At 38.5% G+C, this 22,085-nt stretch overlaps 1 protein-coding gene across 1 annotated transcript; it reads left to right on the top strand.

Moving 5' to 3' along the window:
• The first annotated feature begins 13,909 nt into the window (after positions 1-13,909).
• On the top strand, positions 13,910-14,408 carry LOC127102855 (uncharacterized). Its single transcript, XM_051040184.1, has 2 exons — positions 13,910-14,081; positions 14,188-14,408. The coding sequence occupies exons 1-2, from the start codon at positions 13,910-13,912 to the stop codon at positions 14,406-14,408; spliced, it is 393 nt and encodes a 130-aa protein (XP_050896141.1).
• Positions 14,409-22,085: the final 7,677 nt, after the last annotated feature.

Raw genomic sequence — 22,085 nt, 5'->3', positions numbered from 1 at the left:
TGGATTTGAAGTTTGACCTTTATTTGATTATTTTAATTCAAGTGGTATTTTAATTTTCAAAAATACCAAAAATATTTTATTTGTTTCTTGACTTCTAAGTTTCATTTTGCTTATGTTTACCATTGATTGACTTTGATTCTATTCATGTTTGATCAATGTGTGTTGGATATCTCATTTGAATTTCAATTCATGTACATTCTTATTTTTCTTTTTCTTCATCTTTTTTCTTTTTGATCAATGAGTTAATGATTGGCGGTTAGCCTTGACATATGAGAGGCTTAACCTTCCTTGATTCAAATCTAATTCATCTTGATCAAAGATCAAGTGAATGGCTTTGCATTAAGGATACGTTGCTTCTTGGTTAAGCAAAAAACCTAAATCAATATAAGATCATTCTTCTTTTCTTTTGGCATGACAAGTTGTAGGAGCTTGGCTTACTAGTCAAGGTCTCTAACTTGTGTTTGTTGCCTATATTTTTATTCACCGGCCTCAGATAGGTGTGACTAATACATTAGTCCACTTACGATTGCTTAACATAAAACTAAATTGCCTTATGGCACATTAACATTAACTATTAACACTAACTTTTTATTCAACTCATTTAATTCTTGCAATTTAATATTCTTGTACATTATTTCATTTGCTTTTTCCCTTTTCTCACTTGAGCACATGTTTATGTTAATGCAATTTTCCTTTTGCTCACTTGAGCACATTATTGTGTATATACTATTGTGCTTGTTTTGTTTTGATTGTGTGAACCCAATGCAAATGGACAAAAAGGACTTAGTTTTTAGGAACTTACCTATGCTAATGGAGTTTGAAGAGAAACTAGGCCTCATGCCTTTATAATGCTATAAATGTCAAAGAGCAACTAAGCCTCATGCCTTTAGAATGCTTAAGCTTGAAGATGAACATTGAAAGGACCAAATTCTAAACTCCCTCTTGTCCATTCTTTATTTGTATTGTGGAACTTTTTGATGTGTGTGTTCTTGTGCTAGGGATCCAAAACTTGCCAAGTAGAAGAACCATTGTCATGAGCATCCCAAAGTGAGAGATACAAAAGCCATTGGAAGATTCCTAGGAGCTTGATTTGTGTGCTTGATTGCTTGAGTTATTTGCTTATTGCTTGCTAATCCAAATGAAAGGGAACAACTTGGATCATCACTATGATCTCAAGAAGGGAACTCCATTGTGGTTTTATTTCTCTTCCTTCATCTTTGTATGTTTAGGACCTTAGCCATTCTTCTTCTTACCTCCACTCTAACCCAAGCCAAAACTTTTGTGCAAACATTAACATTTGTTTTCAAAATTAGAAACCTAAGCATTATGCTTTTGATTTTCAAATTTCTTTTCACAACACTTATTTTGAATTGAATTCTAAGTCAGCTTTGACCCTTTTTGTGAATACTTTTCATTGGTAAATACAACTCACTCAATTGTTTTTGTGGTTTCAATGGCCACTTTAGCCAAAGCTTTTCATAAACATTAGCTATTAGGTTTGAGTTATCCTAGAGGTTGATATAATACTCACCTATATCCTTAGTGATGGACTATAAGTCTTCCATGCTTATTATAGGGTTAACCCCTCACTAGCATGTTGAAGCTCTCCACACATGGTGGATTTGTGGTTTTAGGTTGAGTTTTATCCCTTTTATAACTAAAGACCTTAAGGCTTTTGGACCAATCAATTCACCAACTTCTTTTGAGATTTTTACCCCGAACTACGAGGTTTTGATCCTAATCTTTTTTAAGATAGTACGTAGGCAATGGGTTTATCCATTCAAACACCAAATTGTAAATAATTTGTACATTCTCTTCTCATCTCCCCAATCATGTTTGCACAAATATTTTTTTCACAAATACCAACCTACCTTACAACATTAGTGAAAACGGCTCCCTTAGAGTACTAAGGATGTTTTGGGTGCTTAAAACCTTCCCATTGCATAACCAACCCCCTTACCCTGATCTTTGACATTTTTATTAGTTTTTGATTTGATAAAACTTCCCGATTTTTGTTCGCTTTCTAACCTTTCCTTTGGATAAATAGAAGTGCGGTGGCGACTCAAATTGTATGATTTACTTTTGATTTAATCAATAAATCTAAAGGTAACGAATACCCCGCTACAGAAAAGTGGCGACTCTGCTGGGGAGCTTTGCCTAGTGGGTTTTGCCTACTTTTCACGTTTGTTGCATTGTATTGTATATTATCTTGTGACATATTTTTGTGCAAATTTGGGATTATTGTATTGTTTGTAATGTATGAATCGCTTGATATATCAATTGCTTGTGTGCTTGGTGGTCTCTTGTGAGATGAGTTCTATACCCGAACTAGAGTGCACTTATGATAGGAGAATGGCATAGTCTTGTTGACTTGTGTGGAGTTATTCCTTAGCAAGTTGACTTGCAAGCCCATTCACTTGGTGGAGGTTATGTTGGGATCAATAATGTCACAAGAGTAGTCGTGGTTAGACATTACTCTTTCCAATATATGCCTTAGAAGCCAAGGACCTTAGTTTACCAAGCCCATCTTGGCCTATTTTTAGGACGTAGTGCGAAGGTCGTTCAAGTGTAAGATTTGATATGATTGTTACGCGATACTACACTCATAAGAGTCTCTCTTGAGAATATTTTTGGAATACGAGTAGTCCTTTATCCGATAATATCCGAAAGATGGGATGATGACTATGGGAACCTCTTGTAGAACATGATTGTTAGGTTTAACCGTAGTACACTCCCTTTGGGTGGTTCTTAACCAAGACTCCATGCTCGTGACTTGCAACAAACCCTTGATTCATGGTTGATCCGTTCTTGTATATCCTTAATATCAATGGAACTTGGGTGTTGATAAGGTGTAAACCATAATCCACCAAAATGGATGATTGATATTAAGGATGACTTGATCCATCCCATGACCTTTGTGTGGTGTGATTTGCTTGATCCTTGAGTGTGATTGTTGCATCCATGCATTCATACACATCCATATCATCAACAATGAGAAAATTTTCAAGGAACTTAAGAGGTCTATTTGCAAATTTTTAGACATGGATAAACAAAGAAGGAATACAAAGAAGTATAGTTTCAAACAACCCGACTTGAAAGAGTTAAGGAGTTTGACATCCTATGTATTAGATCCCTTGGAGTTCAAGGCTCGTCATGGGAAGCTTCTGTCTATTCTTGCTACTCAGGTGGATGAAGGTCTGATGAGTGTATTGGTCCAGTTCTATGATCCCTTGTACCGTTGCTTCACTTTTCCGAATTTCCAGCTTTTGCCGACGCTTGAGGAGTATTCCTATCTTGGGGGTATACCTATTCTAGATCAATTACCGTTCAATGGCTTGGAGAGAGTTCCTACTTCTCAAGAGATTGTTGATCTGTTTCATATAGATGAATTTATTGTGGGTGCTCATATGACTACCAAAGGTGGAATTCAAGGTCTCCCATCTGATTTCCTCATTGCTCAAGCTACTTTGTATGGGAAGGCCATGAGTGAGGATGCCTTTGAGGCCATATTTGTACTTCTCTTCTATGGGCTAGTGTTATTCCCCAACATCGACAAGTTTGTGGATGTGAACGCTATTAGGATTTTCTCTACTCTTAATCTCGTTCCTACTCTGTTAGGTGACACTTATTTCTCTTTGCATATGAGGAATGCAAAGGGTGGTGGTACCATTGTGTGTTGTTTGCCTCTGTTGTACAAGTGGTTTATTTTGCACTTGCCTCAGACGGTCGCCTTCAAGGAGAACAAAGGATGTCTACGGTGGTCCACGAGACTTATGTCTCTCACTAATGATGATATCTTTTGGTACAACCGTGTATATGATGGTGTGCAGATTATTGACTCTTGTGGTGAATTCTCCAATGTGCCTCTTCTTGGTACATGTGGTGGGATTAACTACAACCCTGTTTTGGCACGTTGTCATCTTGGGTTCCCTTAAAGGATAAACCTAATAACATTTTGTTAGAAGGTGTGTTCTTTCAAGAGGGTAAATATCCCCAAAACTTGAAGGGCAGGATGGTCCGCGCTTGGCGCAAGATTCATAAGAAGGGAATGAAAGAGCTTGGTCCGAAGAATTATATTTCTTTGGAACCCTATACCTCGTGGGTTATGAGGAGAGCTTCTGAGTACCTTATGCCTTATGATTACCCGAGACCTACACCTATGGTTATGGCTGGGCCTTCAACCCTCCCTAACCAAGAAGTAGAGGAGTTGAGAGATGAAGACCGTTCGCGTGCTTGGGTCCGTGAGCGAGAGGAGCTACTTCAGCAGCTTAGAGATAAGGATGCTTTGATAGAGTTTCTTGAGCATCAGGTTATCGACGAGCATGATGATGTGGTGACTTCTCTTCTTCCTCAGTCTTCCAGGTTTTGGAAGAGGAAGTATGATCGACTCGCCAAAGAGAAGACAGATATGGAAGCAGCCTATGAGAGAGAGGTGAAGAGGCTTCGTGCATCTTACCTTCCGGTCTCGAGAGCTTTGGACGATTGCTTCTAGGGTTCCATAGGATGTTCATTTTCCTTCTCTCTTGTATTGTATTTGGTTACCAAGATTGTATTTCTTTGGTGTACATTTTTTTTCCAGATATTATTGATATGTTATTTCCATATATGTCTAAATGATTAATATTTTCCAATATTTGCAAATAGAACTCTAAAAGTTCCTCTGATTAAAAATAAATCATATGCACAAACATTGCATGCTTCATATGCATAAGCAGGTTTTGTTCCAGGGCTTCTTGTTCAGTGGTCTAACTCTGTGTTCTTCATTTATTTTGAAGACAAGCTGACGCACCGGTACTATACCAGAGCCAACTCATCAAAGCTAATGGATCACCTAGAGCAAGAGATAAGAGAACTGAAGGAGGAAGTGGCAAGATTGACTGCCCTGATGGAGTCTTTCTTGGCCGCCCAAAGCCAGTCTTCTCCAACCCCTTCAACTCTTCCCCAGAGGACAGTCATTTCTAAGATTGCCTTTTCAACAGTGCCTGCTTCCAGTTCCCACTTCACGCCTACTGCTATGCCAGCCGGGTTTCCCTAGGGGATACCCACGAACTTCGTTCCTGAGGGTCTCGCCCCAACGTTTGCTTCTCTGCCGACATCTAGCCCGGTCCTTGCTGTGCCACCTCCAGTCGTGCATACTTTGCCGAGAGTAGATGACACCATTTATCACTCTGAGCCATCTGAGGGCCCAGACGTGTATGAGAAAATGGATGTTATGAACGATTAATTCCTTGAGCTGCGCAAGGAACTCAAAACTCTCAGAGGGAAGGACCTCTTTGGCAAATCTACTGCTGAGCTTTTCCTTGTACCCGACGTCAAGATTCCTGTTAAGTCCAAAGTGCCTGACTTTAAAAAGTATAAAGGAAACACTTGCCCGCTCAGCCATTTGGTTATGTATGCACCTAAAATGTCGACTCAGACCGACAATGATCAGCTCCTGATCTATTATTTCCAGGATAGCTTGTCCGGTGCCGCATTGAGATGGTACATGGGTTTGGACAATGCAAACATCCGCTCAAATACAACGTTGATATGGCTCCCGATAGGGACCAGCTGAGGGCCATGTCCCAGAAGGATAAGGAAACTTTTAAGGAGTACGCCTAGAGGTGGTGAGAATTGGCTGCACAGATCGTGCCTCCACTGGAAGAGAAAGAAATGTCCAAGATCTTTCTGAAGACCTTGAGTTCATTCTATTATGAGCGGATGATTGATAGCGCTCCTTATGACTTCACCGAGATGGTGAATATAGGGATGCGTCTAGAAGAAGGAGTTAGGGAAGGGCGCCTGACTAGAGAAGAAGGCTCTTCTGCCAAACGTTATGGGGCATTTGCGAAGAAGAAAGATGGTGAGGCACATGCTGTGTCCTCCCATGTCAAATCTAGAAGACCCTTTGTAAAGAGGAAGACTGTGCGTCCAGCCAGTAACCAGCACCAGGTGGCTCATATAGCATCTATTTCCAGAGAAAATCAGCAATATCAGCATCATAACCAGCAACAACAACATCAACAATATCAACAGCAACAACACCGTCCTCAACAGCAGGCCTACCAACCTTGAAACAACAATCAGATCAGTACAAGCTATGATAGGAAGAGGATCAATTTTGATCATATTCCCATCTGCTATCCTTCTTTAATTGAAAGGAAACTGATCACTCCATGTGACCCACCTGCTTTACCTACCAACCCTCAGTGGTGGTATAAGCCTGAGCTTCACTGTGTTTATCATTCCGGTGCTCCCGGACATGATGTGGAGAATTTTTACCCGTTGAAGACCAAGGTCCAAGACCTTGTGAGAAGCGGTATATTGTTTTTCGAGGACGTAGGTCCTAATGTCAAGAAGAACCCATTGCCCGAGCATGGGAAATCTGCTGTCAACATCGTCAAGTTAGAAAAGACATCCAAGAAATGCTGGATCAGGGTGTGATAGAGATACTTCAGAATCGTGATGAGGATGATGAAGTTAATGTGATATCACCAGTATTCAGGATACCTGAGCCTGTTGTCGTCTGATACGATGGCAGCAAGCAGAAGGCTTCTCCTACTCTCATAATTAAGCCAGTTGGCCCTGCGCCATATTCTTCTAACAAAGTTGTTCCCTATCATTATAATGTTGTGGCATTGGAAGATGGGAAGGAGGTGCCTCTATCCTCCACTTATGTTATTAATATCATTAATGTCAGTGGCCTGACCTGTAGTGGTCGTGTTTTCTCGGCGCCGCCGAAACCCCAGGCTGACACCAGAAGGGTTGATACTGCTGATAGTGTCGTTTGTCCTTTGGGGAATTCTGTTGTTTCTCCGAATCGGACACTTGCTGTTAATAGACCTGTCGTTGCTGCTAAAACTCCTGTCCCTACTGGCCAGAATGGCATGATGAAAGAGGACTGTGATGAGATGCTGAGGCTCATCAAGAGGAGTGAATGCAATGTTATAGATCAACTTCTACAAACGCCTTCAAAGATATCTGTGATGTCTTTGTAATGAACTCTGAGCCACATCGACAAGCTTTGCAGAAGGTGTTGGATGTGGCGTATGTAGATCATGACGTCACCATGGAACAATTTGATAGCATTGTTGCAAACATTACTGCTTGTAACAATCTGAGTTTCTGTGATGCTGATCTCCCCGAGGAGGGAAGGAACCACAATTTGGCACTTCACATCTCCATGAATTTCAAGGATGATGCCATGTCTAATGTGTTGGTAGACACTGGATCATCACTGAATGTATTGCCAAAATCCACTCTTGCTAAACTGTCATACCAGGGGCCTCCCAAGAGGCAGAGTGGAGTGGTCGTGAAAGCTTTTGATGGATCCCGCAAAACTGTGATTGGAGAGGTTGAACTCCCAGTCAAGATAGGACCTAGTGATTTCCAGATCACTTTTCAGGTCATGGATATCCACCCATCATATAGTTGTTTATTGGGCATACCATGGATTCACGAGGCAGGCGCCGTGACATCCACCCTACACCAAAATTTGAAATTTGTCAAGAACAAAAAGTTGGTGGTGGTAGGGGAGAGAAGGCTCTCTTGGTTAGCCATTTGTCTTTCTTTTCTTATATTGATGCTAAGGATGAGGTTGGGACACCGTTCCAAGTCTTATCTATTGCTGAGCCTTCTAAGAAGGGAACTTCTTCATTTGCGTCCTACAATGGTGCGAAGTTAGCCATTGAGCATGGCGCAACTACTAGTTTAGGACAAATGATCAAGCTAGAAGACAATAAATCCCAGGCTGGCATAGAGTATTCTTCAGGCACTTTCAACAAGCATGGGCTGTTTCAGAGTGGTGGTTTCATCCACACGGTTGAAGATCAAGAAGTTGTTGCTGTTATAGAAGAGGATGCAGAGGAAGATTCTGGCAACTTTGTCATCCCTGGAGGGATCTTCAACAATTGGGTCGTTGTTTATGTTCCAACAGTTGTCCATAAGTCAACGTAATGTTCATTTTTGTTTAAAAACCCTTGTCCCATGCCAAAAGGAGAAGTGATGACATTGTTGGCCCATAAATACAATGATACTCATTCAATAAATTCATCTTAAATGTTTGTTTTTCCAAATTTATTTTCACTTTTTGCTTTTTGTATGAAATTGGTGATCACATAAAACCCTAAAAATAGAATAAAATCAATCTTTTCATCTGCATAATGATTTGCTTTGCTTGAATTCTAAAATCTCTTTTATATCCAAAATCATTATGCAGATTGATCAAACCCATTGAACATAATGATCCAACGCCATCTCCCAACTTTAAGTTCCCTGTATTTGAGGCCGAAGAAGATGATGTTGAAGAGATTCCTCATGAGATTACCCGTCTACTTGAGCACGAAGAGAAGATCATTCAGCCACATATTGAGAATCTGGAAACAGTCCACTTGGGGTCTGAAGATTGTGTTCGTGAGGTGAAGATTGGGGAATTCCTGGAAGATTATGTTAAGAAGGGGTTGATTGAGTTGCTACGAGAATACGTCGACGTCTTTTCCTGGTCATATGAAGACATGCCTGGTCTGGATACTGATATCGTGCAACATTTCCTGCCTTTGAAGCTTGAGTGTGTATTTGTGAAGCAAAAGCTCAGAAGAACTCATCCTGATATGGCAGTGAAGATTAAAGAAGAAGTTCATAAGAAAATTGATGTGGGGTTTCTGGTGACTTCTACATATCCTCAATGGATGGCCAATATTGTACCCGTGCCTAAGAAAGATGGAAAAGTCCGAATGTGTGTGGACTATAGAGACTTGAATAAAGCTAGTCCGAAAGATGATTTTCCCCTACCACACATTGATATGTTGGTAGATAATACAACTAAATTCAATGTCTTCTCATTTATGGAAGACTACGAGTTTGTTCCACTGTTATGAGGATTGAAATGTATTGTTAAGGTTGAGAGAATAAGATAAAATAAAAGAACTTTTCATTATTTAGCTTAACAGAAAAGTTATATCTATATCCAAGATCTAGGCTCATATATATATATATATATATATATATATATATATATATATATATATATATATATACTCCTATGAATAAAGGGAATACTAATAGTATGGGGAAATACAAATAATAGAGGGGAATATTAAAAATATGACAGTTACAATATAATTATATACATTAATATCTCCCCTCAAGTTGGACTATGGATTGAACATAGATTCAACTTGGACAGAAAAAAAAAATTTGGAAAGTGTAGAGGCTTGGTGAACATGTCTGCTATTTGAGAGCTGCTTGGTACAGGGAGTAAGTGTATGAGCTGTGACTGAATCTTCTCTCTAATAATATGACAATCTAGCTCAATGTACTTGCTTCTTTCCTGAAAAGTGGGATTGTGAGCCAAATAAATGGCAGATTTGCTGTCACAGAAAACTGATGCAGGATTTGAGAATTGTATTTTGAGATCTTGAAATAAGTACTGCAACCATTGAATTTCACAAGTGAGGGAAGCTAGTGCTCTATATTCTGCTTCAGTGGAGGATCTTGAAACAGTATTCTGCTTCTTTGATTTCCAGGAAATTAACGAGGAACCAGTAAACACGCAATAACCAGTAATTGATTTTCTAGTTTCATGACATCTTGCCCAATCAGAATCTGCATATCCAGTCAGTTTTAAAGAACTAGAAACAGGGGAAAATAAACCTTTTGCAGGGGCAGATTTAAGATACTTCAAAATTGTAGTAGCAGTTGCATAATGAGGAACCAGGGACTTAGAAACAAATTGACTCAAGTGTTGTACAGAAAATGAAATATCAGGTCTGGTATTGGTCAAATAAAGAAGCCTCCCTATGAGTCTTCTATAAGATGAAGGATCCTCTAAAAGAGCACCATCAGTACTAGACAGCTTGGTAGTTGGATGAAAGGAATTTTAGATGATTTTGTTGCGAAAAGACCAACATCTTGCAATAACTCAAGGGTATACTTTCTTTGATTAACAAAAATACCCTTGGGAGACCTTGCAATCTCAAGCCCCAAAAAATACCTAAGTTTTCCAATGTCTTTGATTTTGAATTTTTGATCTAGAAAATGTTTAACAACTTGAATTTCTTGAGAAGAATTTCCAGCTAATACTATATCATCCACATATACTAATACTGCAGTAAATTCACTATTAGTAGTCTTGGTGTATAAAGAGTGATTAAAAACAGATTGTTTGTACCCCAAAGAGATGAGTGCAGAAGATAATTTGGAATACCATTGTCTACTGGCTTGCTTTAATCCATAAAGGGATTTATGCAATTTACAAACCTTATTAGATCCAGTGATAGAAGGATGACCAGGAGGTAATGACATATATACTTCCTCGTTTAAATCACCATGAAGGAATGCATTGTTAACATCTAATTGCTCAAGATCCCAACCTTTAATTGATGCTAATGCTAACAAAAGTCTAACAGTAGTTATTTTAGCTACAGGAGAGAACGTATCAAAATAGTCGATTCCTTCCATTTGGTGATACCCTTTTGCAACTAATCTAGCCTTGTATCTCTCAATGGAACCATTTGCATGATACTTTATTTTGTACACCCATTTACATCCAATTGGAGTTTTTCCACGAGGGAGATCAACTACTGACCAAGTTTTGTTTTCATCAAGTGCGAATAACTCAGCATCCATGGCTTTTCTCCAACAATCAAGTTTAGAAGCTTGGTTAAAAGTTTTAGGTTCAATAAAAGCAGAAATTGAACAACAAAAAGATCTATATTCTGGAGCACAATTGTCATAAGAAAGAACAGATGAAAGTGGATAATTGGGATACAAATTATTATTATTAGCAGAACCTGTAGCAGAGTAACAATGATAATCTTCTAAGTAACTAGGACGAATGATTGTTCTAGTAGACTTTCGAAGATTATCATGAGAAGATAGAGGAGTAAGATTAGGACTATCATGAGAAGATGTGGATAAAGGTGTGTGGCTGGAAGATGTTGGAGATGATACAATAAGATCATGTTCTATGTTAACAGAGTTAGGAGAGGTACAATCAGGTTCTATCATGACAGGTAAGGGTAAGGAATCAGGTGTACTAGAAACAGGATCATCAAGAACAAAATTTGATGGTACAAGCTTAGAAAAACCAGAGGCATTATGAACAGGTTTAGAGTTTTGGAAAGGAAAATATGTTGCATAGAAAACAACATTTCTAGAAACAAAAATATCATGTGAACTTAGATCATGGAGGATATATCCCTTAGTACCATCCTTAAATCCTAAAAAATAGCCTTTCTAGCTCTAGAATCAAATTTGGTTCTATGAGCTTGTAGGGTAGTTGCATAGCTCAAACAACCAAAAACTTTAAGATGGACAAGAGATGGAGGTTGCTTGTAAAGTAATTCGTAAGGACATTTGAGATTGAGAAGTGGACTAGGAAGTCTATTTATGATATGAACAACATGTTGAACACTAAAATTCCACATGGTTAAAGGGAGATTGGAATGGAAAGAAAGAGACCTAGCCACATTAAGGATATGTTGATGCTTTCTTTCAACAATCCCATTTTGTTGAGGTGTTTCAACACAAGACTTTTGATGAATTATGCCTTTAGAAGATAAGAAATCTCCCATGGCAAATTCAGTGCCATTATCCGACCTCAGAGACTTTAAAGTTGTGTGAAATTGATTTTCAGTAAAGGTAACGAAGTTAATGAGACTCTTTTTGGTTTCATCCTTTGTTTTAGGAAATATAACCCAAGTAAACCGTGAGTAATCATCAACCAAAGTAAGAAAATATTTATGGCCTATCAGAGGAATAGTAGAATATGGACCCCATAAATCAGCATGTAAAATATCAAAAGGTGCAAGAGATTTTGATATACTTTTTGGAAAAGGTAATTTCTTTTGTTTAGCAAAATGACAAGAATCACAAGGTGACATATGATTCTTACTTGGTACAAAAGGGAAATTTTTGGAAATAATTTGTAAACCACTATCTGAAATGTGGCCTAATCTTAAATGCCATAAAAGAGAAGGATCAGTAGAAACAGAATTACAAACAGGTGCAACATAGCTGGTGGAATTTGTATGATCTATGACATATAATCCTTCTTGAAGCCTAGCTATACCAATCACTGTCTTGGAACAATTCTGCAAAATTTCACAAGAATGAGATGTGAAATTCACACAATAGTTATTAGTAATGTCTAGCTTAGTAACAGAAATTAAGTTCACATGAAAAGATGGTATATAGAGAACATTAAGTAAGGTAAGGAAGGGTGAGATAGTGACGGTGCCTGCTATGGAAGCGAGAATTTGTGTTCCATTTGGTAAAGAAACAGATATAGGAATGATGTTCCTATATGTACTAAAACAACTCAGATCAAATGTGAAATGATCAGTGGCACCGGTGTCCAAAATCCAAAGATGTGAGCACTTACCGTTAACATTAGAAGACTGAGAATTGAATGCAAGGGGAGATATTGAAATAGAATTAGAAGCAAGTGAAGGTTGGGATTTTAATTGTTGGACTAGACCAAGAATGCCATGATATTGCTCTTGAGTGAAACCAAAAAGCGGTTTTGAATTAGAATCCAATTGTACGGAAGAACCATGTATTGTACCATTGGGTGGTGCAACACTATTAGCCTGTGTTGACTGTGATGTGTTCTTGCCTTTACCCTTATAACCAATAGGATAACCATGTTTGATCCAACAAGTTTCAAGTGTGTGATTTGAGCGGTTGCAGTGTGTACAAAAGCGATTAGCTCCTTTTGAACTATAATTTTGGCCTTTACCTTTGAAATTGTATTTCCCATGGAAATTACGAAAATAAGAATTGGCCAAAAGAGCAGTAGAAGAATTCATATCAGGAGCATCATTAACAATTGAATCAATCACAAAATTTCCAATTTCTCTCTCTTGTTGAATTAACATTGAGAAAACAGTATCTATGTCTGGTAAAGGATTCATTAGCATTATTTGAGATTTTGTATGAGAGAACTTGTCGTTTAATCCCTTAAGAAATCTAATGACATAATCTTGTTGACGATAAGTTTTGATTGTATCAATTGCTCCACAAGTACATGCAATTGCACACTTATAGTGAGGAATGGGTCTATAATTTTCCAATTCATCCCATAAAACCTTCAATTGAGTAAAGAAATCGGAAATATCAAGATTCCCTTGACGAAATTTGTAGAGTTCTTCCTGAATATCAGAAATACGAAAAATGTCTCCTTGCGAAAATCTAGTTTTGAGATTTTTCCAAACACCGGCAGTAGTATCGATCCATAAAATCGAACGCGCAATAGAATCAGAGATAGATCGATGAATCCAAGATAAAACCATAGTGTTGCAGCGAATCCATGGGCCATAGAGAGGATCGGTTATCGAAGGTTAGGGAAAACTACCATCGACGAACTTATCTTTGTTCTTTGAAATCAAAGATATGTTCATGGATCTTGCCCATGTATGATAATCTTGTGATCCAGAGGTGGAGAGACAAGAATCAAAGCCGGATTTTCGTTTGGATGCAAATAGTAAGGGTTTGCGGAATTTGTTGAGAAATCAGAATAATCTGTGGTAGCCATAATTGAAGGAAGATATTTGCAGAAATCAAAAAGAAAGATGCAAGGATTTTGTATGAGAAGATTAGAATTGGAAAGAACAATGGCTACCAGAGCTTTATTGCTCTGATACCATGTTAAGGTTGAGAGAATAAGATAAAATAAAAGAACTTTTCATTATTTAGCAGAACAGAAAAGTTATATCTATATACAAGATCTAGGCTCATATATATATATATATACTCCTATGAATAAAGGGAATACTAATAGTATGGGGAAATACTAATAATATGGGGGAATATTAAAAATATGACAGTTACAATATAATTATGTACATTAATATGTATACACTCAGCAAATATTTTGCACCGTGATTTAAAGCCGAACAACTTACCACTGAATTCCGATTACGGTTTGAAGATGGGAGACTTGGGTCTAGCTAGAACTACTTGTGAAACAGATTTCATGACTGAGTCTGTGGTTACTCGATGGTACCGAGCTCTGGAGTTGTTTCATAATTGCGCCAGATATACTACAGCCATCGATATACGGTCAGCAGGTTGCATCCTTGGTGAAATCATGACAAGACATGGTATGTATTCATTTGAGTTTGCGTTAGAATTCTGATAAATGTTGTAGTTCGTAAATCTAATTTCTTGATCTAGATCCTAATTTTGTTGGTTTGTTATAAAGCTCAGGGCATGTTGTTGTATCAGAAAACTCAATAGAGTTTACATGCTTTGATTTTAACGAAGGAGTTCCATTAAAGAAATACCTTCTTTGGAACGATATCATTGAGCAAGATCACAGGGAGCAATTAGAAATCATGAAGTACATTGTATATCTTGAAAACTTACATTCCTGCGATCTCTTGATATGTACTGGTGATGATAAAATCAGCGCTATTCATGTCTATTAGATCCGCCATGAACTGAAATTAAAATTGATATTTAGCACTAAACTTCCTCCAATAAGTACCTGAATCTGGATATTTTGTTAACTCCAGTGCATGGGCAATGATGCACTATAAATATGGACATTTAAATCTAGTAAGTTTCAATATCAGTAGAAGATAATATGAGATTCACATTTCTGAGGAAAAGCAAGAGTGAAAAGGAAAAAGAACAGAACCTGTGTGACTCCCATTCTACAAACTAGTAAATATGCAACGAGATTCCCATCACTGTAGTTTCCAATGATAAAATCAGGATACCCTTGTAATTCAGCAGGCTATGTTATTTGAAACCTCTGGCCTTAACTGAAGTCCAAGCAACTTGAATCCTCTAACATAATCGACTGCGGTTTGGCTAAGTTAATTGAAACCTCTACCCTTAAACTGAAGTCCAGGCAACTTGAAGCCTCTGGCATAATCGGTTGTGGTCGGGCTAAGTTAATTGAAACCTCTAGCCTTAAATTAAAGTCCAATCAACTTGAAGTCTCTCGGATAATCAACTACGACCGGGCTAAGTTAGTTGAAACCTATGGCCTTAAATTGAAGTCTAGGAAACTTGAAGTCTCTGGAATAATCGGTTGCGGTTAGGCTAAGTTAATTGAAACGTCTGGCCTTAAACTGAAGTATAGGCAACTTGAAGCCTCTGGCATAATCGGTTATGGTTGGGAAAATTTAATTGAAACCTCTGGCCTTAAATTGAAGTCCAGGAAACTTGAAGCCTCTGGCATAATCAGTTGCATCTGGGCTAAGTTATTTGAAACCTCTGACCTTAAATTGAAGTCCAAGAAATATGAAGCCTTTGGCATTATCGGCTATGACCGGGTCACGCAAAATAAAAGCCTCTGACCTCCATTTGATGTCAACCCCTAAGGCGGTCTGAACGTCTATCATGCAAAATAAAAGCCAATGACCTACATTTGACGTCAACCCCCATGGGACTCTGAACGTCAATCACGCAAAATAAAAGCATCTGACCTCCATTTGTTGTCAACCGCAATGGGGCTCAAAACGTCGACCACGCAAAATAAAAGCCTATGACCTCCATTTGATGTCAACCCCCATGGGACTCTGAACATCAATCAAGCAAAATAAAATTCTCTGACTTCCATTTGACGTCAACCCCCATGGGGCTCTGAACATCAATTACACAAATAAAAGTCTCTGACGTCCATTTGACGTCAACCCTCATGGGACTCTGAAAGTCGATCACGCAAAATAAAATCCTTCAACCTCCATTTGACGTCAGCCCCTGAACGCCGGTCACGCAAAATAAAAGTCTCTGACCTCCATTTGACGTAAGCCCCCATGGAGCTCTGAACGTCACGCAAAATAAAAGCCTCTGACCTCCATTTGACGTAAATCCCCATGTGGCTCTGAACGTTGGTCACGCAAAATAAAAGTCTTTGACATCCATTTGACGTCAATCTCCATGTGGCTCTGAACGTTGGTCACGTAAAATAAAAGTCTTTGACCTCCTTTTGAAGTTAACTCCATGGGGCTCTGAACGTCAATCACGTAAAATAAAAGCCTCTAACCCCTATTTTACGTCAACCCTCATGGAACTCTAAACGTCGGATATGTTAGTAAAACCTATATCCTTTTAAAAATACCAAATCAACATACTTCAAGTCAGGTCAAGATAATGTATCTTCGAGGATGCATAATGATACATATCTCTAAATCAGAGACACCGCAGTCCGATTAAGACAAACTCCTAATTCATTAAAGAAGTATTATTCTATATATATTCCGGCCAGGATGTATGAGCCCGACTTATATAGCCTAGGGCTGACCGAATCTTATTTAGTCCGAGTATTTGTGAGAGATGTCGGCAATAAAATCCAAATTACCATAATACTCAAACCGACATGATGCATACATTGCCAAACTTAAATCACTTGGGGCGTATTAACTCAGCTGATATGCCCGGATAAAAGAAACTTATTGGAATATGATACTAAAAACGTCTAAAATGAGCACGAAGATATATGTATATGATCAAAGATTGGACAGTATAAAACATACAATGCAACAATAAAACGGTCAACAAACTTTAAAATAGCTTGAAATGTTACAAGGAAAATCATCCATAATACATCTGCAAAGGATGACTAACGATAAAACAAAGCTTCAAAAGTCGAGATCCCACTAAGAGCTTTCCGACTCCTCTATGTATGGAACTTACCGAGTTCTACAACAGTACTAGGGATCTTCGGCTTCTTTATTAAGGATGTAATGTTCTCTGACATCATTAATGTCGTAGATCTTCCCAAAATACTCTTGGGGCTTACCTTTCTCCTTAGCAAGACAAAATACAACATTGTCATAAATCCAAGGACCTCAATAGGATCCAAACATATTATAGGAGAGAGGGAGAGATAGATAGATAGATAGATAGATAGAGAGAGAGAGGGGGAGAGAGAGAGAGAGAGAGAGAGAGAGAGAATCTGGAAAACAGAGATGCCCCATGTCGTAAAAGAATTTCCACGTTCGTTCACGTCATTATGCCGGTTTAGAAAGTACATGCAAGTCATACTAGGTCGGGTTATACCTTATCTCCAATGGAGAATAATGTTTTAGGCTTCTTTTGTCCAGACATTTCACCCTTTCAGGATTCATGTCCGGGGTGCTTATGTACATCCCCGAAATTATTTGGCCAACCGAGGCATGAAATAAGAATTTCTAACTTAACCTAGATATCTATTTTTGGTCAAGATGGTCATGTAGGAACCTCAGAACGAAACACATAGGCCGACCCCTGATGTCGGGCGACCGGGTTCCATAAGCAATTAAGAGGTAGACTAAGGGTCAGAAATCGTTACAGAACTCTTAATAAATCATTTACATATCACTAATGGTCATAAACGGTTACAAATACTTATTAATTATGTTACAAGTAATTAAAGAAACGGTTATGTTTATGATAGCCATAAATCTTAGTTGTTGTGACTATTCAGTCGGGGAAAGGTTGGCAGTATATATAGGTCTTAAGACCAAGAGAGAGAGAGAGAGGCATATGCATGATGAATAACATAAAATCTAAAATAGAGAAATCCTAAGTTTTTGAAGACATTTTCTCACTTAGAAACCATTAGTCATGCAATGCATAAGAGGGTCATGCAAGTGAATAAACCATAAGGTATGTTTTAAATTAATGTAGGATAAGAAGAGTTAATTTCTCAGCTGTTTGTAACTAGTGACCTATTTAGAATTTACATTAGGCATTGGTGTCGCTCCCTTCCCTTGCAAGGGCGGGAGGCACCTCCCTCTTTTCTAAGTTTTTAAAATTATGCAGGATAGTTGTCGAATAAAAGTCGGACAGAGATTTATCCTCCAATAAAAATAGGGACTGAGAACGGAGAAGATCTCCACAAAGGGCAAATCGACTGCGGACGGGCTGTGTTAATTGTAACTCCCGAGGTTGGAGAGGCCAAAGAGTGGTTACATGTAACATTTGAGGGTGATGGAGTGGTTGTCGATGCATGATGCATGACAATGAGACACTCCTAGCAGCTTCTAGGGAAAAACCGAATTCACATCAGAATGAGAGGGATCCTGAGGCTATGCAGGTATGAGGCTTCATGGTTGAATGATGGCTTATAAGGATTAATTGGTACTACCTATACCAACAAGATGCATCTTATTTTCGGTAGCCTAACCAATAAGAACTCCATAGTTAAGCGTGCTTTACTTGGAGTAGTATTGGGATGGTGACCTTCTGGGAAGTTTCTCGAAAAGCGTGCGAGTGAGCACAAAACATGCTGAAAAGGCCCGTGTTGGTTTGTGGGGTTAGTCGATAATCCTGAAAACAGTTTGGGGTGTTACAAATGGTATCAGAGCCATACCTCTCCCAGTACGATGTGGTTCGGGGACGAACCAAGCGGAAGCTGGTGGGCATGTAACACCCGAGGTCGGAGAGGCCGAAGAGTGGTTACATGTAACATCTGAGGGCGATGGAGTGGTTGTCGATGCATGATGCATGACAATGAGACACTTATAGAAACTTCTAGGGGAAAAACCGAATTCACATCGGAATGAGAGGGATCCTGAGGCTATGCAGGTATGAGTCTGCATGGTTGAATGAAGGCTTATAAGGATTAATTGTTACTACCTATACCAACAAGATGCATCTTTTTTTCGGTAGCCTAACCAATAAGAACTCCATAGTTAAGTGTGCTTGACTTGGAGTAGTATTGGGATGGTTGACCTTCTAGGAAGTTTCCCGAAAAGCGTGCGAGTGAGGACAAAACATGCTGGAAAGGCCCGTGTTAGTTTGTGGGGTTAGTCGATAATCCTGAAAACAGTTTGTGGTGTTACATTAATCACCACTGAGATTTCTGAAAGCTTCACAACGCTACTAGAAAAAACTTGATATTCTCACTTAATACAAATGAGATAGAGATCCTTTCTGTTTATATATGAGATTATTTACACTCCAAGTAATCACAAAATAACTAACTCAACTAAAAGCTAAGCTAAAACAATCTTCTTCGAATATGTCGACTCTTTCGACATCTACATGCTTCGACAAGTTGTATTTGACTTTCTGTCAAATACAGTCTACTAGAAAAAACTTGATATTCTCACTTAATACAAATGAAATAGAGATCCTTTCTATTTATAGATGAGATTATTTACACTCCAAATAATCACAAACTAACTAACTTAACTAAAAGCTAAGCTAAAACAATCTTCTTAGAATCTGTCGACTCCTTCGACATCTACATGCTTCGACAAGTTATATTTGACTTTCTGTCAAATGCAGTTAATACAGACTTTGTTCGACGCATGCTATTTCGACACACATTAAAACACCTTTCGACGCCTGTCGAATACAAGCACACTATTTCGACTTCGACACAAAGAATTACATATTTAACACCACTTAATTCATTATGTCTAAGATATATACATTCATCATTGTTCTTAATCTCTTGAATAATTAGACTTGCCCAACCTTCGTCATTATATCTCCAATCTAATTCTCTAATCTAAAATGTTCTAGGCACAACCTTCCATTCACTTCCTACCCTCTCAGGTAATGGAACCTCACTTCGATGTGTTTGCTTCTTCCGTGTGCTATCAGGTGTTTTTTTCAGGTAAATAGCCAACATGTTGTCAAACTTCATGTGCATTGCTCCATGATTCTTCCCTGCAATTTCTTTGACTAGATTCATCGTCCATGTTTCTTGGGATGCATGTAGAGAAGTTGTTATGTATTATGCTTCACGTGATGATAAAGCTACCACTGGTTCCTTTCTTGAACTCCATGCGACTGACGCACCACCTAACATGAAGACATATCCTATTGTCGATTTTCTATCTTCAGCATCACCACACCAACTAGAGTCAGTGTAGCCTAGAAGCTTGCATTCTTTTCCTGCATCGACTAAAGGAAACAAAATACCATAGACGAGTGTTCCTTTGAGATACCTTAGTAACCTCTTAGTGGCTGAAATATGGGATACCTTCTACGTCTACATGAATCTGCTGACCATGCATACACAATAGACTAAATCTGGCCTTGTGTGACATAGGTATCTAAGTGATCCAATGAGTCTTTTGTACTATGTTGGGTCAACATCATCTTTTGTCGAATATTTTATCAGTTGCAATATGGGATCATCTGGAGTCAAAGTTGGGTTGCAATCTTGCATCTCAAATCTCTTGAGTATCTCACCTGCATATCTTCTCTGGTGCATCATCAAGCCTATACTACTCTTGTAGAATTCTATACCAAGGATGTATAAGAGATTTCCCAAATTTGATATTTCAAACTCCTTACTTAAGTCATGTTTGAAATCTTCGATCTCCCTCTTGCAACCGCCTGTTATCAACAAGTCGTCGACATAGAGACACAGTATAAGCATCCCACTCTTGCTTCTTCTAACATACACGTCATGCTTGTTTGTGCACTTCTCAAACTCTTTTTCTCTTAAAAGCCGTCTATTTTCTTGTTCCAAGCTCTTGGAGCTTGTTTCAGTCCATACAGGGCTTTGTGTAGCTTGTGTACTTTTCTTTCTTTGTCTTGTTTCACAAACCCAACAGGTTGTGTCACATACACCTCTTCGTCTAGAGGGTCATTCAGGAATGCACATTTCATGCCCATCTGACATATAGACCCGTTATGTATATTGGATAGACCAATAACCAACCTGATTGTTTTGATTCTAGCTATTGGTGCAAAGACTTCACCATAGTCGATTCCTTTTTTCTGAAGAAACCCCGTTTGCTACAAAGTCTTGCCTTGTGTCGAGTTACTTCACATTTTGGATTCAACTTGACTTTGTATACCCACTTCACATAAATTTCCTTCTTCCCTTTTGGAAATTTAACTAAAGACCAAGTCACATTGTCTTCTATGAATTTTATCTCATCAATTATAGCTTTGATCCACCTTGAGTCTTTCAATTCTTCAGCTGCATCGACTGGCTCAATAAATGCATACCGCATCATCTGATGTGATTACACATTATTGCAGACTTGCATGCATGTTTCTAGTTCTCTGAGGTTTACTTATACTAGCTTGACCTTCGACAACTTATTGTCGAACTTCTCTAACAGCTTCACTAGTTGGTTCATCACAAAAGATACTCATTGAACCCTTCTTGGTGTTCTTATTCCAATCCCACTCTTTAAGCTCATCTATGATCACAACCTGGCTAATCACGACTTGCTTGTTCACTGGGTCAAATAGTTTGTATCCACCAGTCGAATGATATTCCACTAGGATCATCTGACTTGACTTATCATCCATCTTTCTTCTCAGCTGATCTGGAACATGCATATGTGTTATGGATCCAAACACCTTCAAGTGGCTTAAACTAGTTTTGACACTAGACCAGTATTCTTCTGGTGTGACACCTTCAAGCCTCTTTGTCGGACATATGATTAGTATGTATGCTATAGTTGACACAACCTCACCCCATAACTCATTTGTGATATGCTTTCATGTTAACATACTTCTTACCATGTCCATATCGGTTATGTTCTTTCTTACAGTAGTACCATTTTGTTGAGGAATGTATGGTAGCACCACGTCATGGACAATTCCTTCTTTTGTACATAGTATGTCAAAATATTTCGACACACACTCTCCAACTCCATATGTCCTCAAAACCTTAATGTTATGATGACTCTGTCTTTCCACCATTGATTTGAACTTGGTGAAAACATCGACCACATCACTTTTCTTCTTGATTAAGTAGGTCAACAACTTTCTGTTGTGATCATCAATAAATGTAACAAAGTACTACTTGTTACCTCTAAGTGAATCTACCCGGAGAGGAGCACACATGTCCGAGTAGATTATCTCAAGAGTGGCTTTCGACTTGCTTCTTGCATCCTTGTTGAAGCTATTCTTGTGATGTTTTACTTGAACATATTCTTCACATACTTCTTCTGGAATATAGATTTCGGGTAGGCCTGAAACCATGTTCTTCCTCTTGAGATTACTGATGTCTTTAAAATTCAAGTGACCAAGTTTATAATGCCATAACCATTCATCTCTTCTAGTTGCAGTCTTCAGGCACTTGTGTTCAACACATCAATTTCAATCCTGAAGGTTCTATTCGTAGACGTATGAGCCTTCATTATTAACTTGTTACTCGAGTCGATCACTCTCATCATTCTCTCTTCAATCAA

The sequence above is a fragment of the Lathyrus oleraceus genome, chromosome 1 (assembly GCF_024323335.1).
Source record: "Lathyrus oleraceus cultivar Zhongwan6 chromosome 1, CAAS_Psat_ZW6_1.0, whole genome shotgun sequence".
Taxonomy (NCBI): domain Eukaryota; kingdom Viridiplantae; phylum Streptophyta; class Magnoliopsida; order Fabales; family Fabaceae; genus Lathyrus; species Lathyrus oleraceus.
Note: the sequence above shows the minus strand (reverse complement) of the source record. Positions and strands in the feature narration are given on the sequence as shown.

Excerpts from the sequence above, each read along its gene's own strand:
- LOC127102855 (XM_051040184.1), top strand. The coding sequence starts at position 13,910 with ATGGGAGACTTGGGTCTAGCTAGAACTACTTGTGAAACAGATTTCATG. Across the intron at positions 14,082-14,187 it reads TGAAATCATGACAAGACATG|GGCATGTTGTTGTATCAGAA; the intron begins GTATGTATTCAT and ends TATAAAGCTCAG.